The 25,271-nt window shown below is 41.5% G+C and overlaps 1 protein-coding gene across 3 annotated transcripts in view; it reads right to left on the reverse strand.

Moving 5' to 3' along the window:
• LOC126475240 (mini-chromosome maintenance complex-binding protein) overlaps nt 1-25,271 on the reverse strand; it is a 99,048-nt gene that overhangs the window by 25,323 nt on the left and 48,454 nt on the right. For all 3 annotated transcript variants that reach the window (XM_050102927.1, XM_050102928.1, XM_050102930.1), the window contains exons 5-6: nt 19,495-19,599; nt 3,231-3,420 (exon numbers count right to left, since the gene is read on the reverse strand). In XM_050102927.1, the coding sequence (XP_049958884.1) occupies nt 3,231-3,420; nt 19,495-19,599 (295 nt within the window). The remainder of the gene's footprint in view (nt 1-3,230; nt 3,421-19,494; nt 19,600-25,271) is intronic.

Raw genomic sequence — 25,271 nt, forward strand, 5'->3', positions numbered from 1 at the left:
AAGATTTCATTAATAAAAGAGCTCATTTGCTTAAGTGCCCAAAAACTTGTGTATAATTCTGCATGGAATATTGTATACTCATTTGGTAAATGGGCCATGATGACACGTTCGAGGAAAAAACATAAAATAGCCCATAGTGTCCCCCTCCTTTAGTAAATCAATACTGCCAAATAACTGTTGTTCTCAGACTACATTTCATAAAATACAGAGCTGAAGCATGTCCACTTATCCAATGAATGTGAAGAGTTGCAGTTGGGGAAACAGGTATGGAGCATTTCCTGTACACGTGTGGTAATCTAATCCTTATATGTGTATAACAAAAACTATCCTGAAATACATAGTTCTCAGTATAAACCAAGAATCTAGTTGGGTTCCCACAGTAACTTTATAAAATATGTGCACCTGGCCAGTACCTGCTTCTGAAGATTTGTTGTTAAGACACTTTGAGGGTGTTCAGGTTCCTTAGATGGAAGCAACCATGAATGCATGGCATAAAATTGAAACCGAAAAATTTACAAAATCTTTAAAAATGTACAACAGTGTCCTCATTTTCCCAATTAGGTAATTTATTTAAAATATAAGAAGAATAGTTAAAACCAATCTTTCTGTAGATAATCTTAAACTATTAACTTCAGTTCCCTCCTCCCAACCTGTAATTAAGTTATACCTGGCTACTTGCTGTTGTAGGGTTGGTAGAGCAACAAAACAGGGCAAAACCAATCTTGAGAGGCACTATTCTCCTGCCCCAATCTGCCAGACAGAACTTTTATCATGTCCCTCAGGCATTGCCAAATCCAGTTTGCACATAGGGAGAGTTCTAAGGACTGCCTATCGTTGGCTCTGAGGTCTAAATTCCAGATCATAGCTGGTTATCCAAAGGTCACAGAAAAATGTTCCACTATTGAGTGATGTTTCTTGACATGGTTGTATGTAACTAAAATATTCCATGGCTTCCAATACACACACTAAGAAAATTCAACAAGAGACTGACTCCACAAAAAATTCACCATTAAGAAGTTCTCCACAACCAACTTTTGATCTGTTGAAATGTAGCATGCATGGTCCATACTGATGACTGAGATTCATTGCAATGAAAAGGGTTCCCCCTCCCCAAGTGCCTTGAGAACAGGACAACTCAGTGGCATGGTGGATTACACTCATGATGTGTTTCACTTAATCCTGAACATTTTTCTGATCCTCAAAAATGGCCAACTGGCACACAGAAGCCTACAGGCTAGCTGGTGGGACAGTCAGGGAGTTGGGTTGTAAGTGATAGCCTCACGTCCAAAATGTCCTACTCCAATTTATAATGGGAGCATATTGTTTTCATGTACGCCATTTGTAGCAGGAGAAGGAAGATGTATTGAACCTTCCTGGCTGATTAAAACTGTGTGTCAGGGAGTTGATCATCAAACCTAGCTTTTTGTGGGCAACTAAGTTACCCAGGCTTGAATCACAGCCCACTCTCACAGATACACTTCTGCTTGCACCTCTCTATTACCATCCAAATTTCGCAGAAGTTCTCCTACTTACTTACAGTTGGAGTCACGAATGATAGTGGTCGAGTTTAGGCTTGTTCTGTGAACCTATGTCACGTATTCTCTGGCAGCCAGAGTTCAGTAGTGCTGATTATGCTGTGAATACTGTAGCCAATGCAAGCATTAAACATGATCGTAGCGAGTCGTTTAGTGAATTTTTACTTCATTTGTTGTGAGTTGTTATCGCTGATGGTGGTGGCAAGTAACAAATTCTTCATAAGGAAGCGAGAGACATAATTTGCAGGATATACTCTTCCTCCAAGCACAAAACATATGCATGTGCGAACCGTAACTACCACTTGGAGTTGGCAACAATGCAACCCTTGCCTGTGCACCAACATGCAAAAACTGCCATCGTTTGTGGAGCAGACTATAGTGGTGTAAGCACTCCCCAAAAGAAAGGATTGCAGAAAAATGGGTGAGCCATGGCGTAGGGGATTGTCCCTAAAATAAATCTGTCACCCTGCAGTGGAGTATGCACTCTTTTAAAACTCCTCAGCAGCTTAGAACTGTGAATGAGGTGGGACTCTTTTCATCCTTTCTTCTAGGAGTTTTAGTCTCACCAGAACATGAGAATTCTGTGAAGTTTGGAAGGTAGGACAGAGATACAGACAGAAGTAAAGAAGTGAGGGCGGATTGTGAACAGTTCCTAGATAACTCGTTTGGCATGAGCATTTACCATGAAAGGCAAGGCTCCAGCTTCTGGTTCTGGTCCAGCGCACAGTTCTAATCTGCCAGGAAGTCTCAAAACAGTGAACACACTTCTGCAAAGCGAAAGATTCATTCTGAGGTATGGGTTATTTACACATTCTTATTCTTCTAGCCCACTTTTGGCACTGTTCCCAGTAAGAATATCTTTGTAGTGAAGATAATATTTTACATCTTTGCAAGATGCATCACTATGTTTAAAATGATTCCTCAAAACAAAATAAATTTCTATGTTATGAAAAAAAATCACATTTCATAAACCTGTCCAAAACATGTCGTATAAAATCACTAGCTATGTTTATAACAGTTTTCATTGTCATGCAGCTACTGTAGTTACATATTGTTAAGCAGAAAATCTGAAAAATGCACATTTTATTTATGACTGTACCAATTCATTCACTAATATGGACATATAGATGTTCTTATTCCAACAAAATCTAATCTGTCTAGAGTACTTACTTCCTTCTCAAAGTCTTTTCTCAAACTGTAGCTGCCCTGGATCTGAACAAATACTCTTCAATGGTGATTAGAAATTAACAGAACAGCCGCCAATCAATTTCCCTCCCAGGTCACTATAAAAAAGATTAGTGTTCAGTGTTGGCTAACCTCAGTATCCATGTCTTTTGCAGCTTACTCTGTTACATTTTCGTCTCCACATATTAATTTTCAGTGCCCTCCCCCTCTCCCAAAGGTACTTATCACTCTCACCTCACATGATCACTTTCCCAATGGCTCAAGTTCTCATTGCCACAAAACCGTATTCATGTCTTTCTCAGAACTCTCCTACCTACTGACAAAGTATAGCTCAGTTTAAAAACAACAGAAACTACTGTGTTCAATTAGAAATGTTGAAAACATCTCAAAACTAGACTTGTGAAATTCACAGATTTCAACAACCAAAAAGCTAGGCGTAATAAGTTGTTCTCTCCTCTAGAAAGAAAGAGAGAGAGAGAGAGAGAGAGAGAGAGAGAGAGAGATTATTACCTGTATTGATTACAGGCGGCAATAATGGATTACAGTGTTTTAGTCCTCTGACAGCCAAGGCATGAATAATAATGTCTGACCGAACGTCTGTGACCTCATTTGTATCATCATTACTGCTGTCAAAACCAATGAATCCAGCCACTTCAATGACATCATTCAAGGAAAATGTAGCACTTTGCTTTTCATATATCTGTAAATACAAAAAATGAATTGAACAGTCTGTAAATATCAGAAAAAAATTTTTAAGTTAAGGTTTTTATGTATAATTTTCACAAAATATGAAAAATTGAAGGAAATTTCAATATAAAATGTAGCAAAGTGGAATAGGTCCACTTCCTACGGTACCATTCCTAATGTGTGTGTGTGTGTGTGTGTGTGTGTGTGTGTGTGTGTGTGTGTGTTTCCCTGTTCTGCATTCTGCTCTTTCCCGACACAATACATACGCTATGTAAACATGAAATCTCATTGTTTTCCATGCTGTAACCTTACTATTCAGTGTAAAACTTACATGCAGCTGACAATAGTATTAATATTTTGTATTGAAACAGTTTCTTTCAACAAATATTCAAAATTTATAGTTTGAAGAAAATATGAGCTTTTAAAAATTTGACCCCACTAATAACTTTTTGTTTTAGAATTAACATAACTTATTCACAAGCAGTTTCCTTGTTTTTACAGTACATCTTATTTTTTCTTTAACATATATAATTACAAAAATCCACTGAAGAGCCAAAGAAACTCGTATAGGCATGTGCATTCAAAAACACACACACGTAAACAGGCAGAACACAGCGCTGCAGTCGGCAACACCTATATAAGACAGCATGTGTCTGGTGCAGCTGTTAGGTCGGTTACTGGTGCTACAACGGCAGGTTATCAAGATTTAAGTGAGTTTGAACGTGGTGTTATAGTTGGCGCACGAGTGATGAGACACAGCATCTATGAGGCAGTGATGAAGTGGGGATTTTCCCATACGACCATTTCACGAGTGTATCATGAATATCTGGAATCCAGTAAAACATCAAATCTCTGACATCGCTGCAGCCAGAAAAAGATCCTGCAAGGATGGGTTCAATGACTCAAAAGAGTCATTCAATATGACAGAAGTGCAACCCTTCCACAAATTGCTGTAGATTTCACTGCTGGACCATCAACAAGTGTCAGCACGCAAACCTTTGAACGAAACATCATCGATATATGCTTTTGGAGCCAAAGGTCCACTCGTGTACCCTTGATGACTGCAAGACACAAAGCTTTATGCCTCGCCTGGGCCCATCAACACTGACATTGAACTGTTGACAGCTGGAAACATGTTGCCTAGTCGGACAAGTCTCATTCCAAATTGTATCGAGCGGATGGACATGTACGAGTATGGAGACAACCTCCTGAATCCATGGACCCTGCATGTCAGCAGGGGACTGTTCAAGCTGGTGGAGGCTCTTTAATGGTAAATGTGTGTGTGTGTGTGTGTGTGTGTGTGTGTGTGTGTGTGTGTGTGTGTTTAGGGGCAAAAAAGCTATGGTCATAAGTGCCCATTCTGTGGCTTAGTGAAGGGTAAAAACGGGAATAAATCAGCAGCAATGGGAGCGAAACTCAAGAAGAAGGGAAACTAAAAACGGAAGGAAATCTTAGCTAACGAAGGGCGATTGTTTTCCCTGACAAGAGCTTCAAATGACTGATGTCATCTCACTTACACATATAAACTCAAGGACACAATCGGCTGAGCGTGCATCATCTGTCGAAGGGAACATATATCAGGCGACAGCTGTAAATGGGCCTGTAGCACATTAAATTAGGGGCACTGAAGTAAAAGGTGTCTCACCGTCCACAACTGAGAGCAGTGGGGACAAAGCAGGTGAGGATCGCCATTTAAAAGATATCAATGGCTAAAAAGACAGTGCCCAACCCGGAGTCTAGTTAAAATTACCTCCTCCAGACAACGAGGCCAGGAGAAAGAGGTCCAAACACAGGGAAGAGGTTTTATGTTCAGTAATTTATTACCCTAAAGTGCAGACTAATGTGTGTGCCATAAAGGTGCAACACGACAACATAAAACGCTCTGTAGATCGGCAAAGGGAACCATGCAAACAGCAGGCCGAGGAAGAGAGACAGCAGCCTTTGCTGCTATATCGGCTGCCTTGTTTCCGCATATACCAACATGTCCTGGGATCCAGAGGAATGCCACAGAGATGCCTCCCAAGTGGAGCAAGTGGAGGCAGTGCTGAATCCGGTGGACCAGAGGGTGGACGGAATAAAGAGCTTGGAGAATGAGAAGAGAGCTAAGCAAATCCGAGCATATAATATACTGTATCCACTGATGGTGACGGACGTATTGGACAGTCTGAAAAATAGCGTAAAGCTCCGCAGTAAAAACCGAACACTGGTCGGGAAGCTGAATTCTAATTGAGGTATCATCGATAATACAGCCATCCCGACACCAAAGGTGGTCTTGGAGCTGTCAGTGTCAATAAATGTGGCATCCTCCACTTGTGTGCATAGAGCAGCAAGTGCCCGAGAATAAACTATTGGGGAGGGGGGGGTTACTATCCTTGGGAAGCTGACAAAGGTCACGGAGAAGGTAGGTCTGGGAGCGAAGTCAAGGTGGCATCGTACCCCCATTTGTCAAGAAAGTTTTAGGAAATTGGAAAGAAAGTGAACGTAGCAGTTGATGGAGACAGACTCCAGGTTGTAGTAGAGAGGAAGGGCTGCCTGCATACCCTAAATCCAAGGAGGAGTCTAAAAAAGGGCATGGGTCGGATGAGCAGGCATCGACGACAGATGACTAGCGTAACGACTCAGGACAGCTAGCCCACTGGACAGTGGAGGTTCACAATGTCAGCGTAAAGGCTGTCCAAGGGGCTAGTGTAGAAAGCTCCAGACGCTAAACGCAAGCCACAGTGGTGGACAGAATCTAGGCGCTGAAGAATAGACAACCCTGCAGAGGAGTAAACTATGCTTCTAAAGTCCAATTTCGAGTGCACTAAGGTGATATACACGGAGGAGGACCACTCGGGCCACTCCCCAGGAGGTATCACGCAGAACACCGAGGCTGTTGAGGGATCACAGACAGCGAGCCGAAAGATATGGATCATAGGAATACCAGCACAGTTTTCTGTCAAACGTAAGTCCCAATAATTTGGCAATGCCTGCGAATGGAAGGTCAACAGGGCCTAGATGTAGAAAAGACGGATAAAACTACTTATGACGCCATAAATTTACAGACGGTCTTACTGGGAGAAAATCGGAAACCGGCTTCAATGTTCTATGAGAAGGCGATTGAGACATCTACATATACATATATACTCCACTAGCAACCGAGCGGTGTGTACTCCACTAGCAACCGAGCGGTGTGTGGCGGAGGGCACAATTTGCGTCAAAGTCATATACCCCCCCCCCTCCCCCTCTACTACACTCGCGTATCGCGCGAGGGAAAAACGACTGTCTGAATGCCTCAGTGCTAGCTCTTATTTCCATTATCTTTGAATGGTGATCATTGCGCAATTTGAAAGTTGGTGGTAATAATATATGCTTTACATCCTCGGTGAAGATTGGATTTCGGAATTTAGTGAGCGCGCCGTCTACTATCTGCAAGTGTGTCCCACTTCAAACTTTCTATGAGATTTCTAACGCTCTCACGATGGCTAAATGTACCAGTCACGAATCTTGCTGCTCTTCTTTGTACCTTCTCAATCTCTTGAACCAGACCCAACTGGTAAGGGTCCCATACAGAAGAACAATGCTCGAAGACTGGACGAACTAATGTATTGTAAGCAATTTCCTTTGTTTAAGGACTGCATCGCTTCAGTATTCTACCAATAAACCGCAATCTAGAGTTCGCCTTACCCGTTACTTTTGTAATCTGATCATTCCACATTTGAGATCATTTCAAATAGTCACATCCTGATACTTGATGGACGTTACCACTTCCTAAGACTGGGCATTTATTTTGTACTCTTACATTAATGGGGATTTTCACCTTGTTAAACGTAGTAGGTTACACTTACTAATATTGAGAGATAACTGCCAGTCATTACACCACGCATTTATTTTCTGCAAATCCTCATTGATTTGTTCACAACTTTCGTGTGACTACTTTCCTGTAGACTACAGCATCATTGGAAAACAGTCTAAGGCTGCTGTCAATACCATCAAAGAGATCGTTTAGGTAAATCATAAAAAGCAGAGGACCTATTACACTGCCCTGACATCCTTGAAGATGCCGTTCAAGAAGGCTGGTTTGTTGAGAGCTGTAGTAGATTGTAAAATCATCAACAAAGAGGGAGCCTGAGACATCAGGATGGAGACAATACATACTTGGATTTATGGCGATAGCAAACAGTACAACACTTAACACGGTGCCTTGGGGCACCCCGATTTCTTGGAAGAAAGTACAGGATAGAGTAGTATTCACCTGCACCTCAAATGTGCGCACTGTCATAAATTCACAGATGAGAAGGTGTAGTGAACCTCGAAAGCCCAAGAAAACAGTGTGCAGAGGATGCCTGTCCTCCAACAGGTATCTTATGCCCTCTCCAGATCAAAAAATATGGCTATTGTTTGGCATTTTATGAGAAAATTGTTCATGATATAAATGTAGAGAGCAACATGGTCAACTGCGGAATGACGTTATTGGAAACCGCATGGGGCAGTTGTTAAAAGGTTTCTGGACTCCCGCCATCAGCCTAAACAGCAATTTACTATATGCTCCAAAACCTTACCAACACTACTCGTGAGAGGGATGGGGCAATACCTGGTGGGGAGATGTTTGTCCTTTCCAGGTTTCGGAACAGGAATGACAATAGCTTCCCGCCATCTTCTGGGAAAGGTACTGTCGACCCAAAGTTGATTACAAAGGCTAAGGAGGTAACACAGACTAGGGTATGATAGATGCAGCAATATTTGGATGTGAATACTGTGCGGTCCCGGAACAGAAGAGCGAGAGGAGGAGAGTGCATGTCTCAGTTCCCGCATAGAAAAAACGTATTATAGCTCTCGCGATTTTGATAGGAAAAAGGAAGAGGTCGCTATTCTGCTACCCACTTCTTCAGAATAAAGGCTGGTGGGTCATTAGAAGAACTCAAAATCTCAGCAAAGTGTCGACCCAATCAGTTAGAGATTGTGACTGGGTCCACTAAGGTATCCTGCGTGACAATTAGCCCAGAGGTCAGGGAAAAACTGGACATGCCGGATATCCGTCGGATTCAAGTCCAAACAACTGATGAGGGAGTGAAGGTATTAAAGGAGCTAGTAAAGAAACCCCAGCTTGCCTTCTTGCTATTGCGTATGATGAGACAGCATTGTGCAAGTTAACTGCTTATAGCAGATGCAGTTGGCCAATATAGGATGATGGCAGAAAATGCAAAGAGTACGTCTCTGCTCTTGTATTGCATCACAACACACCTCGTTCCACCAAGGAACTGGGGGGCACCAGGGCAAAGAGGAGGTACGAGGTACTGAATAATCCGCAGCTGTAAGAATAACTTCTGTAACATGAGTGACCTGATCATCGACATTAGGAAATTGATGGTCATCAAATGTTGCTAGAGAGGAGAAAAGTGTCCAATTGGCTTGAAAAAACTTCCAGTCTTGGGCGCATAGACGGCAATTGTGGCTGTAATTGAAGGACACATGGAAAATGGTCACTTAAGTGTGAATCAGCAAGAGCGAACCATTCAAAGCACCTAGCCAGCCGAACAGTGCCGACTGAAAGGTCCAAATGAGAGTAGGTTGACGTGGAGGCAGACAGAAATGTAGGTTCCCCAGTGTCGAGGCAAACAAGATCCACTTGGTAGAAGAGGTCAATCAATACAGAGACTCTCGGATAAGGACGCGAAGATCCCCAAAGCAGGTGGTGGGCGTTTAAGTCCCCAACCAGCAAATAGGGGGTGGGGGTGGGAGGTGATGAAGGAGAATGGCTCTTGCCATTGGTGTGGACAATGGAATGTATATGGTACAAAGAGAGAAGGTGAATCCAGAAAGAGAAAGACATACAGCAACAGCTTGGAAGGAACTGTGTAAGTGGATTGGGTGATAACGGATAGTATCATGGAGAAGAATTATAAGTCCCCCACGTGCCGGAACACTGACAACAGAAGGGAGTTCAAACCAGATCAATTGGAAATGAAGGAAGACTAAGCAATCATGGAGGCATAGCTTTGTTTACCGAAGACAGAAGACGACTGAGGAGGAGGACTGTAAGAGGATCGACAGTTCATCCCTATTTGGAGCGAATTCCGCGGATATTCCAATGGATAACTGACATAGGGTGGACGAAAAAAGGAAAAATCTCACCACAGTGGCCATCAACTCAGCGACTGCTGACAGCTGGTGACAGACAGTGTGGAATGGCATGTAGCCAAAGGCAGAATATTCTGATCCATAGGGTGTTCGGGGGCAGCTTCTACTGCCAGTGATCAGCTGGTTGATCGGCCGCCAGCAGTGCGTCTTGGCGACATGGAAGATGGCCGAGGATGGCTACTGCTTGGTGGTGCTGTTGAAGAGAGATGCTGAGGCAGGGAAGGAGAGGAACTGTTTTTCTTATGAGCCTTCTTGGAAGCAGGACACAGAAATGGAGGAGGAGTTGATGGTTGTGAGGTGTGAGGTCCGAGTACGTAAAAAATCTTCATGAGTAGGTTGTTGTTTGGAAGTCTGGGCATCCAATTTTGGGGGCCGTGGTTTAGCAGGAGCCAATGAAGGTTGAGCCTTCGAGTGAGCAGGTGATAGTAGGGAGGTTGAACAGGCGTTCTTTGGGCTGGCCGATCTGACGACCGAGGTGCTAAAGGTGAGATCGCAAGTCTGCATGGCTACCTCCTAAGTAGATCGAGCAGAGGTGAGAACAGTGCTATACTTACCCACTGGGAGCACAGTGGGCTTTCTACTGGTGAATAACTTATGAGCAGCACTCAGATTTCCAGAATAATTTGTTCCTCTTTAAAAATAGGGCAATCTCTAGAGGAAGCAGCTTGGTCACCCATATAGTTGATGCAACGAGGGGATGGGGGTGGAGAGTCACCCTCATGGGCATCCCTGTCACAGATAATCCATTTGGCCATATTGGAACACAACTGCCTGGTATTATTAAACCTCTTACACTGATGGCTGCACCTAGGGTTGGGGATGTAAGGCGAACTGAAATTATCTCATATACTGCTTCATTGTTCAATGGAAGTAAAAAAGAAAGTGCAAATCGGTACGAATTCCTTTTCAACATTTTTCAGTACTCTATGTACGGCCATCACCCTCCGATCAGACAGGTAATTTTGAATGTCCTCCTTTGATAATCCATTGAGTTATTTTATATAAACTACATCCACACAATGAGTTTAAAGTAAGGTGCGCTTCCACCCGGATGGGGAAGGTGTCAAAGCAATTTTTGTGCCTGGAGGGCACTGTATGTTTCTAACAACAAGATACCATTTCGTAATGGGGAACAAGACTTCACAGGATCTGCAATTGCGTCGACACCTTTCTGAATAATGAAAGGGTGTACTGTTGAGAAGTCTTGATCTTCGTCAGACCAAGTAATAACTAGGAACTTCGGCACTGATGGAACAATTTTCTGTAGCTGAGACTCATCTAGCTTTCTCTTGAGGGCAGAAGTTATAGAAGTAGAAGAAACCATCACAAAAGTATTCCCCGTGATTACTGGTATCTCCAATTGTGTGTCCTTCCTAGTGGGGACCTTCTCTGAGGGCACTCCCACCATAGGCGATTGTCCACACCTCAGGTCACATCTACCAAGAAATGGATGGAGGGACCAATCTGCATGTTCGGAAGGCACCAGTTCGGGTAATCTCCCCTCCCTGGGCCTGGCCTTTACCAGGGGGTATGTACATGCACTACTTGTCTACCTAGGGCGGGGAGCTACGCGTTACCCCATCACCGACGTGGGAACGCGTGGGCCGGCCTTCAGACATGCACAGACAGGAAAGAAAGAAAACAGGAGGAACAAATAAAAGGAAGAGAAGAGACGAGAAGAGAAGAGAAGAGAAGAGAAGAGAAGAGAAGAGAATTCTCAAATGCTGCAGCAGAGAAGGAAAAGAAAAGAATTAAAAAAAAGAGAAAGACAAAGTAAGGACAGATACTTTACATTGTAGAGATAAAAGAAGAGAAATCACTTCATTCATTCACAAGCACCTGTCTCCAGACGTAGGTGCAAAACATACTGCAGAAGAGAATGAGAAGGGGAAGGGAAGGGGTGGGGAGAGGTGGGAGCAAGGACAGAGAACTGCACAAGCTCGGAGTCCCATGCTTGCCACGCACATTTCCACAAAAGAGCTGTGGACACCCTGGGGTCTCTCTAATGATGTGGGGCGTATGCAGTTGGAATGATATGGGACACCTGATACGTCTACATACGACTCTGGCAGGTGACACATTCGTAAGCATCCTGTGTGATCACCTGCATCCATTCATGTCCACTGTGCATTCCAACAGACTTTGGCAATTCCAGCAGGACAACGTGACACCCCAAATGACCAGAATTGCTACGAAGTGGCTCCAGGAACACTATTCTGAGTTTAGTCATTTCTATTGGCCATCAAACCCCCCAGACATGAACATTATTGAGCATATCTGCGATGCCTTGCAACATGCTGTTCAGAAGAGATCTCCACCCCCTTGTACTCTCTTGGATTTATGGAAAACCCTGCAGGATTCATGGTGTCAGTTCCATCCAACACTACTTCAGATATTAGTCGAGTCCATGCCACATCTTGTTGCGGCACTTCTGCTTGCTCGCAGGGGCCCTACACAACATTAGGCAGGTGTACCAGTTTCTTTGGCTGTTCCGCGTATCTTTATATAAAATTGTTGCCATGAGAATTACAATGTTTGAATGTTAAAAAGTCATCATACCAAAAAGCCAATGTTAATGGTTTATAACCCTTTAATTTCAGTTTCCAAAAGTGCATACTTATACTAGAATAACATGTTCATTTATAAAACATTTCAAATGTAACATTCGAGTTTCCATTTAAATTTTTGAGGACTTTGCCAGAACACTCAAAATTCCGCTAAATAAATTAGCACGTAAAATAATAATGCAATTTTACGGATATACAACCAAATGTGTACACCCACCATCATTCCGGACATCTGTTCTTTTCCGGAATAACAGCAATGTATTTTAACATTGTATAAAACCCTTTCCGCACATTTTTAAACACGTACTACAATCACTGGCACTGCCATTCAGTCCAAACTATAGTAGAGCACAGATATCAGGAATTATGAAAAGAATAGATTGCTACTCGCCATAACTATGACGCACTGAGTTGCAGATAGGCACAACAGAACGACTGTTACTGTAATATTTTCATTGTACAGGGCTGCAACTCAATGTGTCATCTTTATGGTGAGTAGCAGTGTTTCCTTTTCATATCTGTTGATATTCCATCCTGGAGTTTCCACTGTAGAGTACAGATAGGTGTACGTAGTCAGTGAGTTTTGAGCAAGCAGAGTAAATTTCATGATAATCAGCACTACACACAGTCAGCTGTGCAAAATTCAAATTGAATAGTCTTTAAAAATGGATCCTGTATCACAGCCACTTCCTCATTTAATTGAAACTGCTCAAAGTCTATGCAGCTACGTAACCTTTCTAGTAAAAATTATTGAGCTGGTCATCATCAGTGTGGGCAATGACATTAAATAAGTATCAAATGAAAATCAACTTCAACAGTACTGACTTGAAACATTAAAAAATGCATCTAACACCAACTGCACAACGAAAGAAGATGTATGAGGAGTTGGACAGGTCAGTAAAATTACAAGTGTTGGCATGAAGCAGCTTCAACAATTGTTGAAGGCTTCACTTGAAAATAATTTTTTGTTTTCCATTGCAGTATCTACTACACCAATGAACCCTTTTTTGATGATTGCCATCTAACTAGCTTTTTAGTCACCAAACTGAAGTTTTCATTTCCTTTTACCAAACTTAGAGTAAAGTGCATCTATAACCAAAGAAATTCATGAGCTAGTATGTGAAACATGTTTACAGTCTTGTAATAACAGTAGATGGAAGACTTTAAGGTATTAGACTCAGCACTTTCAAAATCAACAGTATTTTGGCGATACACTGATGATACCTCTAAAGTTTGCCTCATGGTTTGAACAGTTTCCGTGAGTTCCTTCCACATTGAAACTCCATACATGAAAACATAAAATTTACTATGGGAAAGGAGGTCATTACCCTTGTTTAGTTGTCTTAGTTCATTGTATGATTAATGGCGGAGGTGGACACCCGATATTTCGAAAGTCCACTCATACAGATCCTGCAACTAGTTGCTACCATCTGACACAAACACTGGGTGTTCTGAATACCTCAAGCCCATATCATTTCAGATGCAGGTAACCTGCAAGGAAAGTTGTAACACATTCAACTATGTTCCAGGAAAATGTATATTCATCTCACCAGATACACAGAATGCTACAAACATACAAATGACACAACAAGGTAGAGGCTGAGGCCTTCAAGATGACAGCCTACCTGTTATATAGGGTGACCCACGAGGAATGGTACATATTCAGGGATATGAAAAGAACAACAATTTCAAGCAAAAAAAGTCCAGTAAACGTGGGCTCTAAAAGGCACATCTTAGGAACTATAAGCACTTGTTGTTCACCTTTGCTACTGTGAAACATCTCTTCTTCTGAACAAGTGCTCAAAGCTCTTAAGGGTATGCACTTCAAAGCCAATGTATACCTGAAAATATGGAAAGCTAAGAGGTTGCAGTAGAAGAGATTTCTTTCATAGTATCGAAGATGAAGAAATACTCATAGTTCTTAAGATATGTATTTTAGAGTCCTCATTTACTGCACTATTTTGCTTTGGAAGATCATTCCTGTCATACCCCTAAATATTGACCATTCCTCCAGGGACATCCTGTACACTGGAAATGTTTCCAAGAAAATTTTGCCCTAAATCAAAAATCTCGGCACTTCTTGCTTCTGGGATCTGACAAATACAACGTAGAGTTGCACAATGCAGATGTTTTGTAAGATTCCATGTAAGTGTGGCAAATCATAAATAGGGCAAACGACATACACTGTTATAGAGTGCTCAGTGGAATGTCAGCGATGTACTCACTTACTCCAAGACAGCAAATCAGCTACTGCAAAACACTAAATCTACTGGTCATTTAATGAAGCACAACGAAACGAACATTGTGGTCCATACTTCAAACTTTTTGGATGATATTATCAATTAATCATTAGAAACACTGCTGTCTGAGACCCTTATAAATTGGGACCGCAGTTTCCAGTTATATGGTGCATGCAATCCTATTATAGAAAAACTTTGTGCTTTGCACAGCTGAAGTCGTTCTTGGATTTTACCAAGTGAAGATAATCAATCTTATATCGTCGAAGCAACCTTTCACCAAGGAGGGCGCTCACCAATGCAAAGACTTGGAGCAGCGACACACGCATTCTAGCAATACACAAGCAGTGATGACTGGTTACACCATCCATGTGCCACTATGGTTTTAAACAGGGGATCTCGGTGAAATTTCAACACCTGAAGATGGCCAGGAGACAGGCCAAAATATCATGACATCAAGTTATTGACATGTGGCAGTTTCCCTGAACCTTCATGGAACAAAAACATTATTTACTGAGATTCTTGCGCTTTACGTACAAGACAGATGCAAGTCATACATAAATCACCCAGCAAAATACAATTTGAAAATTTTTTTCCCCTATTTTAGTTTCTTCTTTCCTCACATGAGTGTATAGGGAAAAGTTTGACTCATATTTATCAAACTGAATGCAAGGGGTTGTGCTGAATAATACAAACAATGTCGTGAGCTTAGAAATTTTTAGTGTCTGGGGAAAAAACACAAAGAGAACCCCAAATGGTTGAATTTTGGGTCCACTCCTGTTCCTTATATACTTGGACAACCACCCACTTAACCACAACAAGCAGAATTGGAACTTTTTTCATATGATTCTAGTGTTATAATAAATCTTAAGAGAGAAAGCAAAAGAAGAGAGGTATATGATTTTTTCCAAAGAATGCAGGTCCCTGCATTTAAATTCCATAAAGTAATCAGAAGCAGGAAAATACATTAATTCAATATGAAACAAGGAAAGGTTGAATGCATTACTCATATGACAATATGATCAACAAATGATTCACAAGTATTATTTAAACAAACTATTTACCAAGAAAATACAATGAAAATTGAATGCAATTCATCTGCATACAGCTTGCAGCTTTACTGTATGGTTAAATGATGATGGCATCCTCTTGAGTAAAATATTCCAGAGGTAAAATAGTCCCCCATTCGGATCTCCGGGAGGGGACTACTCAAGAGGATGTCGTTATTAGGGGAAAGAAAACCGGCGTTCTACAGATTGGAGCGTGGAATGTCAGATCCCTTAATCGGGCAGGTAGGTTAGTAAATTTAAAAAGGAAAATGGATGGGTTAAAGTTAGATATAGTGGGAATTAGTGAAACACGGTGGCAGGAGGAACAAGACTTCTGGTCAGGTCACTACAGGGTTATAAACACAAAATCAAATAGGGGTAATGCAGGAGTAGGTTTAATAATGAATAAAAAAATAGGAGTGCGGGTAAGCTATTACAAACAGCATAGTGAACGCATTATTGTGGCCAAGATAGACACAAAGCTCACGGCTACTACAGTAGTACAAGTTTATATGCCAGCTAGCTCTGCAGATGAAGAAATTGATGAAATGTGTGGTGAGATAAAAGAAATTATTCAGGTAGTGAAGGGAGACGAAAATTTAATAGTCATGGGTGACTGGAATTCGTCAGTAGGAAAAGGAAGAGAAGCAAACATAGTAGGTGAATATGGATTGGGGCTAAGAAATGAAAGAGGAAGCCGTCTGGTAGAATTTTGCGCAGAGCATAACTTAATCATAGCTAATACTTGGTTTAAGAATCATGAAAGAAGGTTGTATACATGGAAGAACCCTGGAGATACTAAAAGGTATCAGATAGATTATATAATGGTAAGACAGAGATTTAGGAACCAGGTTTTAAACTGTAAGACATTTCCAGGGGCAGATGTGGACTGACCACAATCTATTGGTTATGACCTGTAGATTAAAACTGAAAAAACTGCAAAAAGGTGGGAATTTGAGGAGATGGGACATGGACAAACTGAAAGAACCAGAGGTTGTAGAGAGCTTCAGGGAGAGCATAGGGGAAAAATTGACAGGAATGGGGAAAGAAATACAGTAGAAGAAGAATGGGTAGCTTTGAGGAAGGAAATAGTGAAGGCAGCAGAGGATCGAGTAGGTAAAAAGGCGAAGGCTAGTGGAAATCCTTGGGTAACAGAAGATATATTGAATTTAATTGATGAAAGGAGAAAATATAAAAATGCAGTAAATGAAGCAGGCAAAAAGAAATACAAACGTCTCAAAAATGAGATCGACAGGAAGTGCAAAACGGCTAAGCAGGGATGGCTAGAGGACAAATGTAAATATGTAGAGGCTTATCTCACTAGGGGTAAGATAGATACTGCCTACAGGAAAATAAAAGAGACCTTTGGAGAAAAGAGAGCCACTTGTATGAATATCAAGAGCTCAGATGGAAACCCAGTTCTAAACAAAGAAGGAAAAGCAGAAAGGTGGAAGGAGTATATAGAGGGTCTATACAAGGGAGATGTACTCGAGGACAATATTATGGAAATGGAAGAGGATGTAGATGAAGATGAAATGGGAGAAAGGATGCTGCGTGAAGAGTTCGACAGAGCACTGAATGACCTGAGTCGAAACAAGGCCCCGTGAGTAGACAACATTACCTTAGTACTACTGACGGCCTTAGGAGAGCCAGTCCTGACAAACACTACCATCTGGTGAGCAAGATGTATGAGACAGGCGAAATACCCTCAGACTTCAAGAAGAATATAATAATTCCAATCCCAAAGAAAACAGGTGTTGACAGACGTGAAAATTACCGAACTATCAGTTTAATAAGTTACAGATGCAAACTACTAACACGAATTCTTTACAGACGAATGGAGAAACTAGTAGAAGCCGACCTCGGGGAAGATCAGTTTGGATTCCGTAAAAATATTGGAACACGTGAGGCAATACTGACCCTACGACTTATCTTAGAAGCTAGATTAAGGAAAGACAAACCTACATTTCTAGCATATGTAGACTCAGAGAAAGCTTTTGACAATGTTGACTGGAATACTTTCTTTCAAATTCTGAAGGTGGCAGGGGTAAAATACAGGGAGCGAATAGCTATTTACAATTTGTACAGAAAGCAGATGGCAGTTATAAGAGTCGAAGGGTATGAAAGGGAAGCAGTGGTTGGGAAGGGAGTGAGACAGGGTTGTAGTCTCTCCCCAATGTTATTCAATCTGTATATTGAACAAGCAGTAAAGGAAACAAAAGAAAAATTCAGAGTAGGTTTTAAAATCCAAATAGAAGAAATAAAAACTTTGAGGTTCGCCGATGACATTGTAATTCTGTCAGAGACAGCAAAGGATTTGGAAGAGCAGTTGAACGGAATGGATAGTGTCTTGAAAGGAGGATATAAGATGATCATCATCAAAAGCAAAATGAGGATAATGGAATGTAGTCGTATCAAGTCGGGTGATGCTGAGGGAATTATATTAGGAAATGAGACACTTAAAGTAGTAAAGGAGTTTTGCTATTTAGGGAGCAAAATAACTGATGATGGTCGAAGTAGAGAGGATATAAAATGTAGACTGGCAATGGCAAGGAAAGTGTTTCTGAAGAAGAGAAATTTGTTAATATCGAGTATAGATTTAAGTGTCAGGAAGTCATTTCTGAAAGTATTTGTGTGGAGTGCAGCCATGTATGGAAGTGAAACATGAACGATAAATAGTTTGGACAAGAAGAGAATAGAAGCTTTTGAAATGTGGTGCTACACAAGAATGCTGAAGATTAGATGGGTAGATCACATAACTAACGAAGAGGTATTGAATAAGATTGGGGAGAAGAGAAGTGGCACAACTTGACTAGAAGAAGGGATCGGTTGGCAGGACACGTGTTGAGGCATCAAGGGATCACCAATTTAGTATTGCAGGACAGTGTAGCGGGGTAAAAATCATATAGGGAGACCAAGAGATGAATACACTAAGCAGATTCAGAAGGGTGTAGGTTGCGGTAGGTACTGGGAGATGAAGAAGCTAGCACAGGATAGAGTAGCATGGAGAGCTGCATCAAACCAGTCTCAGGACTGAAGACCACAACAACAACAACAACAACAACAACAACAAATGATTTAAGTGGTTCATCTGAACTGAAGGGTTAATTACAAAGTAATTCTGTTGGAGCACTGAATAGCTTTGAATGCATGATGGTGCAAGGTTTGATGATTTATGCAAGTGCTGGAAGACCTGCCTCAATTTTATGTACAGAATCCATGTTACATGCAGACTATTACCATGGGTTGGATAATGTAAACGTGCAAATTTACCAATTTTCTTCCACAAATTGTGTAACAACAGAAAGCTACACATTCTCTCAAAAACTATCACTGAAAACTGTCCCTCCCCCCCCCCCCCCTTCCACACGCCATATACACAGCTCCATATTCTTCATGGGAACCTCTCTGTTTCCACTCCATAAAGTAGTTCACTTCATGCATGGTTTGACATAACTAGGATACAGTACCAGTTATGATTCATTCAGAAAGTGTGCACTTCTGCCATGGAATGCCTTAGATTTATGCCTTTACGTCCACATGTTCTCATTCACCAAGTTTTCTGATTACCTGTCAAGTTGGTGAGCATCCAGACAATACTAACTTTGCAAAGTTTAAGTTTTTCATACACATTGTACAATTAAAATAGGATCTGCTGATTGTTCCAAATGACAACTAACAATATCACAACTGTTACTGACTGGTCAAAATATGGCAAATCGACAAGGTTCGAATATCTTTTACAAAATCTTGCTGTTTAAAAGAGGTGAAGGCTATCAGATGAATATCATCCTCACATCAAAGTCACTGAAGACGGAGCATTAGTGTGTTGGCTGACAGCAGGCCTCGATGAAGGATCCATCCTGGCAGCAATTCAGAGCAACAATGGAATACTGTGTGGCTCGGCAGTGATCTGAAGCATACTGCTCCGAAACAGGTATTCAATGTCTTAATCACTGCTCCGTCTAGTACAGTGTCCTACTTTGGGTCACAAATAAAATTATCATGTCTTATTTATAAACTAACAAAACATGAGAAAGCATTTCAACAACAATCTCTTCAAATTTTCTGAATGCTTTATAGACTCCAATTACAAATAAAAATTAACAGTTACCTTTATTAAGCAGGCATCGACATTTGACCATTTCTGACGCTTCGACACAGTTTCAGTATTCTCATCTTCATTAGGCGTCATCATCATTTGCTGATCTCGTAAGTACTTCAAGCAAATTAAGGACAAATACATCCTTTACAAGCAGAATGACATGTCTACATTTCTTTATGACGGAAAGCAGTATGACTGGAAACATCGCAGAATGCTGCAAATACACTAACAATTATAAAACAGACAATATGAAAAAGGTAAAGCTGTCATTAATCCAAGGGTGGTTTGAACACCACAGTGATTTACTGAGCATGCTGCAATAGGACGTGGTATTCCGTTGTTTCTTTTGGCCTTAGAACTGACTTGGCTGGCAATTTATAGAGGGACATACAGTTTAATGTAGATTACCAACCATGATCTAACTAAGCATTTTTCACATCAACAAACATTGCCAAAAGCAAAAGAAGTTATAAGTGACAGACAAAAATCCTAATGATGAAACATGAGACTTAGGATCTGTTGTTTGGCAGTTGATTACTTAGCTGCTGAAACTTCAATATGTTATCAGAGACAAAATTCAATTGTTAGAAACAGCTTAAAGCAGCCATTTCTACATAGAACACAAGGTGGAACTGATCAACTGCCAGTGTAATACACACACACACACACACACACACACACACACACACACACACAATTATATATTATTATTACCCTCTCCCTTAAAACCCACTTCCTTTCGTCTTCCCCTCTCCTTCCCTCTTTCCTGATGAGGCAACAGTTTGTTGGGAAAGCTTGAATTTTGTGTGTATGTTTGTGTTTGTTTGTGTGTCTATCGACCTGCCAGCGCTTTCGTTCAGTAAGTCACCTCATCTTTGTTTTTTTTATATATATATATATATATATATATATATATATATATATATATATATATATATATATATATATATATATATATATATATATTAGAGGGAAACATTCCACGTAGGAAAAATATACCTAAAAACAAAGATGATGTGACTTACCAAATGAAAGTGCTGGCAGGTCGACAGACACACAAACATACACACAAAATTCAAGCTTTCGCAGCAAACTGTTGCCTCATCAGGAAAGAGGGAAGGACGAAAGGATGTGGGTTTTAAGGGAGAGGGTAAGGAGTCATTCCAATCCCGGGAGCGGAAAGACTTGCCTTAGGGGGAAAAAAGGACGGGTATACACTCGCACGCACACACGCACACACACACACACACACACACACACACACACACACACATACATACAGACACAAGCAGACATATTTAAAGACAAAGAGTTTGGGCAGAGATGTCAGTCGAGGCAGAAGTGCAGGGGCAAATATGTTGATGAATGACAGGTGAGGTATGAGTGGCAGCAACTTGAAATTAGCGGAGATTGAGGCCTGGTGGATAACGGGAAGAGAGGATATATTGAAGAGCAAGTTCCCATCTCCGGAGTTCGGATAGGTTGGTGTTAGTGGGAAGTATCCAGATAACCCGGACAGTGTAACACTGCGCCAAGACGTGCTGGCCGTGCACCAAGGCATGTTTAGCCACAGGGCGATCCTCATTACCAACAAACACTGTCTGCCTGTGTCCATTCATGTGAATGGACAGTTTGTTGCTGGTCATTCCCACATAGAATGCGTCACAGTGTAGGCAGGTCAGTTGGTAGATAACGTGGGTGCTTTCACACATGGCTCAGCCTTTGATCGTGTACACCTTCCGGGTTACAGGACTGGAGTAGGTGGTGGTGGGAGGGTGCATGGGACAGGTTTTACACCGGGGGCGGTTACAAGGGTAGGAGCCAGAGGGTAGGGAAGGTGGTTTGGGGATTTCATAGGGATGAACTAAGAGGTTACGAAGGTTAGGTGGATGGTGGAAAGACACTCCTGGTGGAGTGTGAGGATTTCATGAAGGATGGATCTCATTTCAGGGCAGGATTTGAGGAAGTTGTATCCCTGCTGGAGAGCCACATTCAGAATCTGATCCAGTCCCGGAAAGTATCCTGTCACAAGTGGGGCACTTTTGTGGTTCTTCTGTGGGAGGTTCTGGGTTTGAGAGGATGAGGAAGTGACTCTGGTTATTTGCTTCTGTACCAGGTCGGGAGGGTAGTTGCGGGATGCGAAAGCTGTTGTCAGGTTGTTGGGTGTGATGCTTCAGAGATCCCTGAAGCATTACACCAACAACCTGACAACAGCTTTCGCATCCCGCAACTACCCTCCCGACCTGGTACAGAAGCAAATGATCCAGTTCCGGAAAGTATCCTGTCACAGGTGGGGCACTTTTGTGGTTCTTCTGTGGGAGGTTCTGGGTTTGAGAGGATGAGGCAACAGTTTGTTGCAAAAGCTTGAATTTTGTGTGTATGTTTGTGTGTCTGTCGACCTGCCAGCACTTTCATTTGGTAAGTCACATCATCTTTGTTTTTAGGTATATATATATATATATACACCCCCCCATGAACCATGGACCTTGCCGTTGGTGGGGAGGTTTGCGTGCCTCAGCGATACAGATAGCCTTACCGTAGGTACAACAACAACAGAGGGGTATCTGTTGAGAGGCCAGACAAACATATGGTTCCTGAAGAGGGGAAGCAGCCTTTTCAGTAGTTGCAAGGGCAACACTCTGGATGATTGACTGATCTGGCCTTGTAACAATAACCAAAACGGCCTTGCTGTGCTGGTACTGCGAACGGCTGAAAGCAAGGGGAAACTACAGCCGTAATTTTTCCCGAGGGCATGCAGCTTTACTGTATGATTAAATGATGATGGCGTCCTCCTGGGTAAAATATTCCGGAGGTAAAATAGTCCCCCATTCGGATCTCCGGGCGGGGACTACTCAAGAGGATGTCGTTATCAGGAGAAAGAAAACTGGCGTTCTACGGATCAGAGCGTGGAATGTCAGATCCCTTAATCGGGCAGGTAGGTTAGAAAATTTAAAAAGGGAAATGGATAGGTTAAAGTTAGATATAGTGGGAATTAGTGAAGTTCGGTGGCAGGAGGAACAAGACTTCTGGTCAGGTCACTACAGGGTTATAAACACAAAATCAAATAGGGGTAATGCAGGAGTAGGTTTAATAACGAATAGGAAAATAGGAATGCGGGTAAGCTACTACAAACAGCATAGTGAACGCATTATTGTGGCCAAGATAGATATGAAGCCCATGCCTACTACAGTAGTACAAGTTTATATGCCAACTAGCTCTGCAGATGACGAAGAAATTGAAGAAATGTACGATGAAATAAAACAAATTATAAAACAAATTATTCAGATAGTGAAGGGAGATGAAAATTTAATAGTCATGGGTGACTGGAATTCGTCAGTAGGAAAAGGGAGAGAAGGAAACATAGTAGGTGAATATGGATTGGGGCTAAGAAATGAAAGAGGAAGCCGTCTGGTAGAATTTTGCACAGAGCATAACTTAATCATAGCTAATACTTGGTTTAAGAATCATGAAAGAAGGTTGTATACATGGAAGAACCCTGGAGATACTAAAAGGTATCAGATAGATTATATAATGGTAGGACAGAGATTTAGGAACCAGGTTTTAAATTGTAAGACATTTCCAGGGGCAGATGTGGACTCTGACCACAATCAATTGGTTATGAACCGTAGATTAAAACTGAAGAAACTGCAAAAAGGTGGGAATTTAAGGAGATGGGACCTGGATAAACTGAAGGAACCAGAGGCTGTACAGAGTTTCAGGGAGCGCATAAGGGAACAATTGACAGGAATGGGGGAAAGAAATACAGTAGAAGAAGAATGGGTAGCTTTGAGGGATGAAGTAGTGAAGGCAGCAGAGGATCAAGTAGGTAAAAAGGCGAGGGCTAGTAGAAAGCCTTAGGTAACAGAAGAAATATTGAATTTTATTGATGAAAGGAGAAAATATAAAAATGCAATAAATGAAGCAGGCAAAAAGGAATACAAACGTCTCAAAAATGAGATCGACAGGAAGTGCAAAACGGCTAAGCAGGGATGGCTAGAGGACAAATGTAAATATGTAGAGGCTTATCTCACTAGGGGTAAGATAGATACTGCCTACAGGAAAATAAAAGAGACCTTTGGAGAAAAGAGAGCCACTTGTATGAATATCAAGAGCTCAGATGGAAACCCAGTTCTAAACAAAGAAGGAAAAGCAGAAAGGTGGAAGGAGTATATAGAGGGTCTATACAAGGGAGATGTACTCGAGGACAATATTATGGAAATGGAAGAGGATGTAGATGAAGATGAAATGGGAGATACGATACTGCGTGAAGAGTTTAACAGAACACTGAAAGACCTGAGTCGAAACAAGGCCCCCGGAGTAGACAATATTCCATTGGAACTACTGACGGCCTTGGGAGAGCCAGTCCTGACAAAACTCTACCATCTCGTGGGCAAGATGTATGAGACAGGCGAAATACCCTCAGACTTCAAGAAGAATATAATAATTCCAATCCCAAAGAAAGCAGGTGTTGACAGATGTGAAAATTACTGAACAATCAGTTTAATAAGCCATAGCTGCAAAATACTAACGCGAATTCTTTATAGACGAATGGAAAGACTAGTAGAAGCCGACCTCGGGGAAGTTCAGTTTGGATTCTGTAGAAATACTGGAACACGTGAGGCAATACTGACCCTACGACTTATCTTAGAAGAAAGATTAAGGAAAGGCAAACCAACGTTTCTAGCATTTGTAGACTTAGAGAAAGCTTTTGACAATGTTGACTGGAATACTCTCTTTCAAATTCTAATGGTGGCAGGGGTAAATTACAGGGAGCGAAAGGCTATTTACAATTTGTACAGGAACCAGATGGCAGTTGTAAGAGTCGAGGGACATGAAAGGGAAGCAGTGGTTGGGAAGGGAGTAAGACAGGGTTGTAGCCTCTCCCCGATGTTATTCAATCTGTGTATTGAGCAAGCAGTAAAGGAAACAAAAGAAAAATTTGGAGTAGGTATTAAAATCCATGGAGAAGAAATAAAAACTTTGAGGTTCGCCGATGACATTGTAATTCTGTCAAAGACAGCAAAGGACTTGGAAGAGCAGTTGAATGGAATGGACAGTGTCTTGAAAGGAGGATATAAGATGAACATCAACAAAAGCAAAACGAGGATAATGGAATGTAGTCAAATTAAGTCGGGTGATGCTGAGGGTATTAGGTTAGGAAATGAGACACTTAAAGTAGTAAAGGAGTTTTGCTATTTGGGGAGCAAAATAACTGATGATGGTCGAAGTAGAGAAAATATAAAATGTAGACTGGTAATGGCAAGGCTAGCGTTTCTGAAGAAGAGAAATTTGTTAACATCCAGTATTGATTTAAGTGTCAGGAAGTCTTTTATGAAAGTATTTGTATGGAATATAGCCATGTATGGAAGTGAAACATGGACGATAAATAGTTTAGACAAGAAGAGAATAGAAGCTTTCGAAATGTGGTGCTACAGAAGAATGCTGAAGATTAGATGGGTAGATCACATAACTAATGAGGAAGTATTGAATAGGATTGGGGAGAAGAGAAGTTTGTGGCACAACTTGACCAGAAGAAGGGATCGGTTGGTAGGACATGTTCTGAGGCATCAAGAGATCACCAATTTAGTATTGGAGGGCAGCGTGGAGGGTAAAAATCGTAGAGGGAGACCAAGAGATCAATACACTAAGCAGATTCAGAAGGATGTAGGTTGCAGTAGGTACTGGGAGATGAAGAAGCTTGCACAGGATAGAGTAGCATGGAGAGCTGCATCAAACCACTCTCAGGACTGAAGACCACAACAACAACATATAAAAACAAAGATGAT

The sequence above is a fragment of the Schistocerca serialis genome, chromosome 4, assembly GCF_023864345.2.
Source record: "Schistocerca serialis cubense isolate TAMUIC-IGC-003099 chromosome 4, iqSchSeri2.2, whole genome shotgun sequence".
In the NCBI taxonomy this organism is placed as follows: Eukaryota; Metazoa; Arthropoda; class Insecta; order Orthoptera; family Acrididae; genus Schistocerca; species Schistocerca serialis.